This window comes from Lates calcarifer, linkage group LG13 (assembly GCF_001640805.2).
Source record: "Lates calcarifer isolate ASB-BC8 linkage group LG13, TLL_Latcal_v3, whole genome shotgun sequence".
NCBI lineage: Eukaryota > Metazoa > Chordata > Actinopteri > Centropomidae > Lates > Lates calcarifer.
In genome coordinates, this window is record NC_066845.1 from 7,041,380 (window position 1) to 7,053,412 (window position 12,033).

Sequence of the window (12,033 nt, forward strand, 5' to 3'; positions counted from 1 at the left end):
TGACGAATTCCTCAGTATCTAAGTGGACACCTCTATGGACAAATGTGCCTCATTAATGAGCGCACACAGATGGACAACACACACGCACACACACACACACACACACACACACACACACACACACGGATGTGGACTGAGAACTCGTGCTGTGCTAAGTTGCAGTGTGTATGCCAGTGTAGCCGTCTGCGCTTCATTACTGTTCACACACAGACAGTTGCAGTGTTTTTGTGTCAATGTTTAATGAGGGGCTGGGAGTCTGGGGACCTTACTGCTGTCAGGAGCTCCTGTAGTCTGGAGCTACCACCTGTTCCCATTCGCTCCCTAAAGGCCCTAACACATACACACACACACACACACTCTCACAAGAAAACACATGCACAGACACAGAGGCATGCAAACAAGAAGGAGCACGCACAAAAACATGTCTACACAAACACGCACGCATGCACACACCTGACAAACTACATACACTGATTTAGTCATCCTGTGGCACCACTGTCAGTGTTGGATGCATGTAAACAGGTTATCGTGGTTGGCTGAGCCCGGCTTGCCTGACAGAAGCTACAAAGACAATGGGAATATCAATTGACACATTTCATATTCCTCGTCAGCTCGCCCGAGATGACAGTGTGAAAGCTGCTGCCAGCGAGAGTGATCCCTCTCTGCCTTTTTCTGACACCGCCGTTTGATGGAGATCTGAACCATCCCGACTGATGGGCTCTCACTGATATGCCGACCAAGCTCACAGGCCGCGTCCCATAACGATCCATGACAGACCCTCTGAGACAAAACTGCAGATATACCAAAAAAGAAAAAAAAAGTTTCCTGTGTCAGGGTGCAGAAAAAAGCAGCTCTGAGAGGACATGAGTATACATTTCAAAAAACTAACTTTTATTAAAACAAAAAACAAAACAAAAAAAAAAAAATCAATTATTGACTCATTAACAAGATTATAAAACAGTGATTTAGTTACATAAATAAATTGATATCGGTGTATCAAATCTTAATTTCATAAGCATGTATACATGGGTCATTGTAATAAATAAAATGGGAGAGCAGAAGATTCCTACACAAACAAAAAAATAATAATAAAATGAAATAAAAACAGCTAGAAAGACTCAGAGGAAATTGTTTCTGAAGAGAACAAGAGACACTGGACAATGTATTTTTTCACCAAACACACGTGAGGAATTGCTTTGTTAAAGCATGAGTTACACAGCCATTCACTTACTAATTAAGGACACTAAAGCTGGGACCAAGGTGGGTTGTCTCTCACCTCTTAGAACGCGTTTGGTTGTTAGATAGATCTCCTGTTTGGTTACTTTAAAGCGTTAAGACAAGGCAAGAGAAAAGGCTGCTTTTATTTTTAATCAACACAAGATAGAAAAAGACGCACAGAGAAAAAGAAAAAAATCAGACATAAAGAAGAAGGTAAAAAGGCAATTAATGACAGGACAGCTGAACATTGCAGAGGAGACACTGGAAATTCTGCGGTGAATGGAAGGGAGAACTGAGAAGACTTGTTTTTTAAAATCTCAGATAGATTGAACCTGTGCATACTTATCACTGCGAATCTTACTGATTTGCACGACTATTACGTTACTCTGACAAGGGTTATATTACTGCAAAGTGAGGCAGACTTCAGCCAAGAGATGTCCTGAAACGCACGTAAGGCTGGACACATAATACATGGTTTTCTTTAACCAGATTCATCTCCAATTAGCTCCTGGGTAAAGGATATTATAGTTTCTCTTCCCCATAGGATCCCATGGAAAACTAGGCTAGTACAACAGTTTACATGCATAATTAAGTACTTCAAGAAATCCTGTATTGTGTTTTCAAACATTTATCGACCAATGGCCTGAAGTAGTCTACCTCCCTCCCCTTCCTATGCTTTAGTCAGCAGGAATGAATAACGTTTGTTTTTTTTTCTCCTCTCCGACATCACCAATTTGACTCAACCTGCGTTTCTGACGGTATCCAGCGTCTCGAGTATGAACACATGTGGCCTTGTGAGTCCAAAAAGCCGTCAACAAGGTCAGTCTAGTCCTTCTGATATGTTCTGTTTTCAACAAAAGAGGAAAAAAAAAATAAGAGAGAAGACAAAAGAGAGAAAGAGAAGGAGAGCGAGAGAGAGCAAACTACAGCGGCTTCAAGTATTTCACATTACATAGAATACTCTGTATAAATTAGTTAACATATACTTTCAGATCCTCCATATTCAGACATATACTATGGCATATATACAGAGTACAATAAATGCTCGCTCATGTTGTGTCGTGTTTTTGTCTTTTTCCTGTAGTCAGTCGTTCATTTGTTCCGCCTTTTTTTTCCTGTGTAGAGAAATCCCTGAGAACGTTCTGGTTGACAATTACTGAAGGTTCCACACAATGAACTATAACAGTAGAAAGTCTAATTTCTATGATTCACATGCACAGAGGGAAATGACACTGGCCTAGTCTGAAAATACCGTTCAATGGTGGCTGTAGAGATGAGAGGGGACTGACATACTGACACATCTTCTGAGTGTCTTAGAGCCAATTTTTCTTTCCTTTCCTTTTTGTGTGTGTGTGTGTGTGGGGGGTGGGGGGTGGGGGGTGTTTGGAGTAGAGGGGGAGTAAGTACCGATGCCAGGGGCAGTGACGTACAGCAGAGCCGAGCGCAGAAACACTCAGCAGGAATCTGACTCTAAATCTCCTCATAACCTTGGTCTCACTAGTGAATCTCTTGTTTAATTAACACTGTCAGCTATCCTCGATGATAAATACCACGATAGCCAAAAAAGAAACGCACCAAAAAAAAACAAAAAAAAAACTGGGAGTAGGTTCAATACCGTGTCATGAGGTAGTCGTCTCCCTCTGGGTATCTACTTCACCTAGAAAAACTCAACTATTATCAGTTATTTAGCCAAATTCGGGCTGTTAGGAATCACAGCTGTACTACATCACATTAATGTAACAATAATACTCATTATCTTTGTCTAATGTGCCATCACTGTAGCGCCTGCATAATGTCCTCTGTCTAAAACAGGTACTCATTATGGAGGTGGGTGAGATTACAACAACCACAACAACCAACACAAGTTAGCTAAGAGCATTGTTGTGTGTAATGAAGCTAATGCCTGGGACCCAGAGAAAACTAATGGCTGCTCAAGTGCTGCTGCTGCTGCTGCTGCTGCTGCTGCTGCTGCTGCTGCTACTGCTATGTCTGGAGAAATGCTGATGGCGGCTTTCTGTCAGTGCTAAACCAAGCTGTGCCGAGCCGAGCCGTGCCGAGCTGTGCAGTGCTGCCCAGCGCCCACCGGGTGAGGGCCTGGACAGGAGGGAGGTGCTCTGTGTGGTTTAAAGCCTTAGTTTCTCTTTGAGGATGCCGAGACGTTTTTTTTTTTCTTCTTTTTTTTCCTGTTTTTACATGAGCGCTATTGTAGAGGGGCTTCAGCCACTTGACAACATATAACTCAATACACACTGAAAAAGGGAAAAAAGATGTTTTAAATCATAAAAATAAAAGGAACAAAAAAAAGCCATTTCACTTTTCGTTTTCCTCTCGCACACATGTAGAGAAATACACACAACATTCACAACGTGACAAATTTCCTCTCTTCTGAAAAATAAAAACACTTCTGTACACATAGTAGTAATAATATTATTAATAATAATAATAGTAATAATGTTTATAACAATAACAACAGCAAGAACAATAATACCGCGTGTGGCTCTGTTGATTTTTTTGTCATCTTTTCCTTTCTCTTTTTGCTTCATTTTACAAGTCACATCCCTCTTTTTACTTGTCTATTTTATAAGTCCAAAAGAAGTTCAAAAGGCAGACTCAAGTTAATAGAAAAGTACTAGAGTGGGGAGGGCAGCTTTTGGTGACCCCCAGCCGAACCCTCAGCCAAACCTCTCCCTCACCAGCATCATTAGTTTCTTTTTGCCCTTGTAGATTTGTTTCAGGTTGTCTATGAACTGGGTGAACTGAATGTGTCCGTCGTGAGCCATCATGAAAGTCTCCCGGGCTTTCCCTAGGAACTCGATGAACTCGCTGTAGTGGCGCTGGGCTGATGTGTGTGAGCCGCGAGTGTGTGGTGTTGATGTAGGCCCCGATGGTTGCGTCCAGCAGCTGCCTGAGCGGCGCCTTGTCCAGGGACATCAGTTTCCCAGAGTTCCTGCGGCTGTGCAGCGCCGACACCATGCCCGGCGTGGTCAGCGTGCACCTCCGCAAAATGTCCGAGAGTACGGTGGCGCACTTCACGCTCTTGACCACCAGGGGGATGACGGCGGCCAGCTCGTTCTTCCCCAGCGAGTGGCTGAGGGCGCAAGCCCACAGCACGTCGTTGATGGCCGGGTGTGTGTCCTGGTTGTAACTGAGGTTCAGGTGAGCCATGGCTAACGTTGCCAGCTTATATGCCCTCATCGGGTAACCGCGGTGTTCCATGTAGCGTGCTATAGTGAACAGCTGCGTGTAGCTCATCCCTGTCGCTGCCGCGTCCAGTACAATCTGGTAGGCTGTCTCGAAGGCAATGTGGTCCTTTTCACAGAGTGTAAGAGCAGAGAGGGCGCAGTTCTGGGGGTCCTTCATGGCGCACTGCAGGGCGAGGGTGCGGGCGGATGAGGCTAGGTTCTCCTGCTGGTGGCAGTCCAGGTGGAGGCGGACAATAGTGCTGTTGGACATGACAGTGGTGGCCACAATACTGGTGGCCTCTGTGGGGGTAAAGAGGGTGAACCAGCTCTGCATGATGCTGTCCAGCGCGTACACACCTGAGGGACACAAATGGGACAGAATGAATAGAACAGATAATGAAAAAAAAACAAAACACGAAACATACATCTAGCAAAAACTAGTTAACTAGCTGGGGTGACTTACCCACTTCAGTGGCACATGTGACTAACCAGCGCACCATCTCTCTCCTCCTCCAGTTTAATGTGGAAAGAGTTATTCTCATCACCTGAGGGAGATGAAAAAGGGTGGAGGGGGAATGATGGGTGAGTTGAGGAGGAGACCTCTCTACTTTGTAACAAATTGCACAAGGAATCTCTCCAATCTCTCCAATTGAAGACCATTTTAAATATTTTTGTTATTGCCACGTCAACAGTACAAGTTGAAGAACTGCGAAGGCAAAGTTTGTATTACATTTTTGGCAGTCATTAAACAAATTTTTCATGGTTTATATTCTCATCAAAAATGCACATCTCAGCTATTGGTATGAGGATGACAAGCCTCATGCAAGCCTTCATTGTAAATGCTCAAATAATGGAACGTATGGAGACATTACAAGGAATGCAGTCTGTCCAAGACATCAATTTGTTTTACTACCTCAGATCATACTTGCTTGACAAATGTCACAGTTTAACAATGTCTCTTACTACTTTTTTTGGACAGTTTCTGTATAAAATCCAAGCACAGAATCTTAACAAGGTGAAACTTTTGCCTATGACACAGAAAAATCAACGAAGTACCAGCAATTTGTGACTTTCGGAAGTAAAATAAAATACTAAAAAGATGAATATAATGAGAGGTAAGGAACACAACTGTGACAGTCTCAACTAAAATGTCAAGGGCTTCAAAAACTCTACACACACGACGAAGACCCCTCACAGGGAAATAGTGCTGTGGTCCTTTCAGTCATTTTCAACCCTTTTATCAACATCCAGACATGCTTAGGCTTTCAGAGATCTAAAGTATACACTGACTTCGATCCGTAATGATATGGTAGACATCTCATGGGAGTCATGAGGTCTGGTGATTGCTCTGCAGGGTTGTATAATGGCCATGGAATATGGAGCCATTTTACAGGAGCAAGTGCACCCTATAGTGCAAAAACTGTTCCATCATGATGTTCCCATATCCCAAGGCGATAACGCTACCACAACTTTCTTTTTTAAATTAAGTTTCATGAACAACAGAATAAAGTTCCTCCATGGACCCAACAGATTTCCACATAACTAAACCATTATGGCATGTACAGTAGATTTTATCTTCAAGAGGTGTGAGCTGTTCCTGTAGAAAAATGACCAAATATCTCCACAGAAAGATAAGAATTAGTGGGATATATCTCAAGAATTCAAATTAGTTTTATGGTTGTTTCAAACAAAACACTGTGGGACTTTTAAGGGCTTGTTATGAATAGAATATTACATCACACATACTGAATGTAACACCATTTTTAACAAAGGGGGGCATGGAAATTTGTTCAATTGTGATTATCATTTGCCTTCAGACTCATATGGGGACTCTTCTGAACCTTCCAAATATAATATAAAAATGTACAACATGACCTGACAGCCTTCTAAAAAGGTACTAATGAATATACAGTGGTACCCATTTTTGACAAACAATGTAGGTGTGTTTGTGTACCTGCAGTCCCAACTCCAGGGAGACTTTGAGAAGTGTGATGTCAGGCAAGCTGTCCATCAGAGTGGCGATCTTGAACGCATCCTGTGCCAGTTTGAAGATGTGAGACGAGGAGTGAATGTTTTTCTGGATGGACTCCAGGACTGTCTCCAGCCTGCGACTGTCACCTAGAGGGGACACGAAAAACACAGGAGCGTTTTAGAAAAGGACAGAGATCAGTGCTGCATTTATTTGGTTAAGTGTGTGCACTGCTGATACTATCTGAAAATCAGCAGTATAGACCATTTTCTGCGTATAATATGCGTTTATATCTGCACCTTTGGCAGCAGTGAGCATGGTGGAGGCCAGCTCACACTGCTGAGACTCTATGTGGCTCAGGGTGAACCAGCGTGGGTAGCGGTTGGGCACCACAGAAACAATGTGGTGGGGTCGTGACAGGTCACCGGACGATGCCGTCGACTCCAACACCGGCAACCTGACAGAAGAAACAGACACAGAAAATGAGAATGAGAGTAATACTATTCTCCAATAGTATTAATAATAGTAAGTAATAATTTATTTCATTTAAATATATAACATAAAAACTGATAATGTTTTTAAAATATTTCACAATTAATGATCTCTTTTAAATTAACAACAACCAGAGTATAAAAAAGAGTGGCAGAGAAGTGGCAGAGAAGTGGAGAGAACGATAATCAGAAAGGCACCAAAGGTCCATGAATCATCAACATCACATTGAGATCATTTCTTTCTTCATACAGTAACAAGCAGACAGAAAAAGTCTTCATTATGATGGTCTGAAAGTAACTTAAAAATGAAAATGACTTCAGTGATCACAGGGGGATTACAGTTAGCCTATCCCTGCAATTTACTTGCAACCTAGTATTTAATCACCTAGAAACCAAGGTATAATTAGTATTTTCTTCACTCTAATTGGTCATAATGAACTCAGAGCCGTGCAACACCTGCTAGAGGATGAAGGAGCTTCACTAGTTTCTCTCTCTCATTATAATATTGACAGGGCCAAGTCTTCACCAGCACCACAAGCATCACCACCATTACCACTGTGGCCAGCTCATCTCCTATTCTGCTTCACTTCTCTTCCCTCTGCTACCACCTCAGTTTCAAAGGTCTTCTTTCCTTCAGAAGACAGCACAACCTGGCCTTCTCTCAGCCAATCACAAAGCTAATTGAGTCCACGGGGAAATTAGGGAATTCACCTTCCAGCCCCGTAAGGCTGGACACACATCAAACAAATACCGACACACATGAATGAAAAGAGCCAGCGCGTGCGCATGTGCACACACACATGCACAGGCAGACACACACACACACACCTGCCCTTTTGAAAACACATCAAAGAAGTGCAGTAAAAGCAATGTGATGCTAAATGCCAGTTTCAATTTCAGAGCAAAGTGCATGTGATACTGTTGCCACCTGAGTGAAGGCATGCACAAAAACAGCCTCTTCTTCACTCGGTTTTGCCCAAAAGGGCAGAAGCAGGGCTCCTCACTGAAAGACAGAGAGAGAAGGTGACAAAAACCCAGTCGAGATGCGTGCAAGTGTGAACACTCACACTTGGTATAAAATGGAGATGTTTGGAAGCCCTAGCAACAGCCGGGTTCACTCTGCACACATCTAAAGAGCTGCTAAAAGCTTCCACCACACTGGGGCCTTCTCGAAGATTCCTGGGGTGTAGCAAAGCAAAAAAAAAAGGGCCCTGGGTAAAGATGGAGGCCTCATCAACATTCCTGTCTTTGTTTGGTTTTCACCAGAGAGCCAGAGGCCTCCATTGGATGGGAGCTTGAGAGGCCTGGCCTGCTGAAAAATAACCTCCTCAAAATGTTGGGAGGAAAATCCATACTGGGCTATTGTTCCGTGAGAAACAAAAAGACATAAATGATGAAAAAAAATCCTCATGGATTTGCTCTGAGGCATTCATTCCAAGCACAAGTACAGCGTATTCCGTGCCACGGGTGCATTCTCATTGAGCACCTTGTAAACTACTGCAAAATGGTACGCACCGGCTATAAACACGATCATCTTCTCTGCCCAATAACACTATACAAACTCTCAATTCAATGTCAAGTGTGCTTAAAACATCGAATTAAACTCATATTTCTTTACAGCACTGCCACGGCTGGATATAAATGTGCATCATCAATGATATATAAAACACTGACAGAGTGAGCTGGAAGAGGCAATCAATCCCTGTGTGAGGCAGTGAGGAGGGGGAGCAGCTCAGGTGTCAAACGGGTCCTGTGGCACTGTAGCACCCTGTCACATCTGAAAGGGACACAGTAATACTTGGCACCAGAAATAGTCAAGGACGATGGTGCGGAGGGAGTTTGCAAAGAGGCCACGGAAGACAGGCTCCACATGGTGAAGACACACAAGATGTGAAATCAGATACTCAAAAACAACTGATGGGTTGTAGGTTTAGTAAATCAGGATTGTTGATGGAAGAGTAAGCTCGTATAGGAAGAACAAAATGTATAAGAAGTCAAAGAGGAGAAGAAAAGAGTGAGACGTTGATAAAAAGCAGCCCCGCAAGGTTTTACCTAAATCCCGGGGCCCTTTGGGATTCTGGTCAGCATCACCATGACTACTGACCTCTCTACCTCATGCTCCTTCCCCCCTTTGACTGTAAACACCCTTCACTTTCACAATCTATCAAGCACACATCTATCAGCTAAGCGACACATCCGCTGGAAGACCTCCACTCTATACACAAACTCAAAGTTGGAAACTGTCAGGATTGCCTGACAGGAGGGATGGAGTCATCCATGACCTAAGGGGTAACCCCCGAACTTTAGTTCACAGCTCTTAAGTGCCTCAGATTGTTGACACGACACCGGCTTTGGGTGATGCATTGTTTTCTGCACAGCGTGTAACTCATCAAAATGTCATCACGGTCAGATGAAAATATCTACATCCAAAACTACACACACTTGCACATATCGAGTACATCCTCTCTGTGCTTCTTTTCAGAGGGAAGTACTGTTCCTTTTAAATGACTACATTTACTTGACAGCTAGTAACTTTTCAGATTATTATGGTTCTTTATACAAAGCATATGATCAGTTTATGATTCACTATTAGCTTCACCATGGCCAGTACAACAATAGTACAATGCTGCCTACATTCTATGCATCAATAACAACTATCCAAGAATGTAGGACTATTATGAGTACTTACACTTTTGTTACACTTTTGTAAAACTTTCAATGCAAAAATTGAGGTTAATTATCCACCACTGCAGCTATGGACTCTCAGCATCTTAATATGAAAGGCTTGCTTTTGATGACAAAAATATTGAAAAATCATCATATATTCAGGTGATATTCAGACTGCCCAGTTTGGCCTAACGTAAAGGAAAAAGTCAGCTACCTGCGAGTGTCACTGGCATGTCATTGTCTTAGAATAGCCTCAGACTGCAGTGATGATATACAGTGCTGTACATTCAAAGATTATGTATTATGCAGAGGATCAAAGGTTGTGGATTACAGCGAGGATCTAGATTCATTAGCATTGGAAGACGTGAATCTCATATGGAAATCTCATATGATAACAGGCGTCTGGGATTTGTCTCTTTGGCTTCCATAGAGCTGAGATAAGGACAGTCTCTGGAGAGGCGGCGAGCTGCTTCTTCTGTGGCTGTAGACAAATTCTGGGCAGCCCGTGAACCAGTAGGCAGCTCCTCTGTTTTTGTGTTGGCTGCTCACACCAAGCCATCGCACGGCATATGCTGCTCTTGCGCACTTTAATTAACCTCATCCATGGCGCATAAACACACACATGCACACACTTTAAAATACTCTTCTGGATACACATTTGTGTATGGAGGCAGACTCCCTCTCATTTAAAAAAAAAGCCAGTTTAAGAGCAACTGTGAAAGAGAAGACAAATAGAGAAAGCCAGTGGAAAATGAAAAAGTGTGTGTGTGTGTGTAAATGAGAAAGAGACTTTCTCTCTCCCCCTTGTATCAATGATAGTGTTATAATGGATCCATTAAAATAGCCCTGGTTCCTTTACCTCCTCCTCTATATTTAACTGTCCGCTGTCCCGTGGGAGTAGGGAGGTATATGCTATCATATTACACTACGCTACATTACACACATTCATTATGTGCTGAGTAGACACCCCTGGCTCCCAGGAGCACCCATAAGTGGCCATATTATTCTAAATCGCCGGTTTCACACCACAGGAGTGAGGATGGAGGAGGCGAGGGGAGGAAAAGGGGGAAGGTGAAGGGAAGTAACAAGGGATGTCGGGGAGTGGCTGACTCAGGATAAACAGGTTTGGGACGCCGGTTTAGTGGCGAGGAAGGGACACGCAGCAGCTGGACGCACAACCTTGAAACCGCACGACCCCTCAGCAAGAAAGGCAAGCGTGTTGTTTTGGTTTTGCGAGCGTGTTATTTCAGTTCCTGATTCCTCCTAACTGTAGGAAAGTGTGAATGATATGTTTGTTGTCCTTTTGTTCTCTGCTTACCCAACTGTGACACATGATGGTGTGAGGAAAAAAAAAAACTCATTCACTTCTCATTCATTCACTAATCGTTTGCCAGTGTTGCAGTGACAGACTTGGAGAGGCCTAGCTTTGTAGAAACACAACAAACATCATCCCCACACTGCCCTCTCCCTGCTGGCCCTGTATGTGTATGCCTGTGTGTGTATACTGTATATGTGTGAGGGAGTGTGTGTGTGCTTCCTCCTCATTACAGCCACACTAATTACACTCTCATTAATGTAATTAATATTCACTGATCCAGCTCCCACTAGTCACAACATCAAAACACAGCAGCGCAGACTGATTAACACACATACACATGTACACATTGTCCACAGATGAATACACACAGGAGCTTAATATAGAGAGATCAGCCACACTGACTGACTTTAAAGCTCGAGGAGAGCACGCAGAGAGATCACTACACTTCATCTTGCAATGGTTGCGTTATTTACTTTAGCAGGAGGCATCACGATATAAAACATTTTTACAAGTTTTAGAGTTGGAATCTGGACAATTCTAAATGCGTTTCTCCAGTTTCAGGAGGTTAGCGGTTTTTAAAAGGCTCCATTAGCCCGAACTTGGGAGGATTTTCTTAATCCAAAAGGTCAGCGTTTAATTCCTCAAATGAAAATCGATAAAATTTGATTTGCAAGGTTTTGACATTATTACAGCAACGCACAAGCACACACAAACGAGACAGAGAGGAGACCTACCGCATGGCTCTCAGTGCAATTTTGTACGCCAGTTCAGCGTCGTGAGGTAGGAGAGAGGTGAAGAGATAGCGGGCAAAGGTGTGCATGGGAACACTCTCTCTGTGGACGATCTCTCCGAGGCCAGAGTACGGACCAGCTGTTTGAAAAACACACAAAAAAGGGGGGACTGTCAGTGACAGAACACAGAGGTGGAAAAAAATTCAAGTGAATGAATTTTCCGGTATAAAACAGTATAAATAGGCAATTAACAACAAGTATATTTCCATTTTGCTGCATCATGTTTTTTTCACTGCATACTGAAGAGTGACTTTGTGATTTGGCCTATCCCTTCCAGCCAGGAAGAGGCAAAGCCACGCAGCATTAAAACACACTGTGACGTCAAAAACCATATGGTCGTGTGTGCAGACTTGGCCTCACGCTCGCTCCCGTCCCTCCCCCTCTTCCTGCACTTCCC

The 12,033-nt window shown here is 43.2% G+C and overlaps 1 protein-coding gene across 1 annotated transcript in view; it reads right to left on the minus strand.

Annotated features, from left to right (window-relative positions):
* Positions 1 to 870: 870 nt before the first annotated feature.
* The window catches only part of LOC108878552 (zinc finger SWIM domain-containing protein 6), a 47,284-nt gene continuing 36,121 nt past the window's right edge, over positions 871 to 12,033 (minus strand). The window contains 6 exon segments of the mRNA XM_018669383.2: positions 871 to 4,052; positions 4,054 to 4,757; positions 4,864 to 4,945; positions 6,355 to 6,518; positions 6,669 to 6,826; positions 11,580 to 11,715. Coding sequence (XP_018524899.1) covers positions 3,891 to 4,052; positions 4,054 to 4,757; positions 4,864 to 4,945; positions 6,355 to 6,518; positions 6,669 to 6,826; positions 11,580 to 11,715 — 1,406 coding nt within the window. The 3' untranslated portion in view covers positions 871 to 3,890.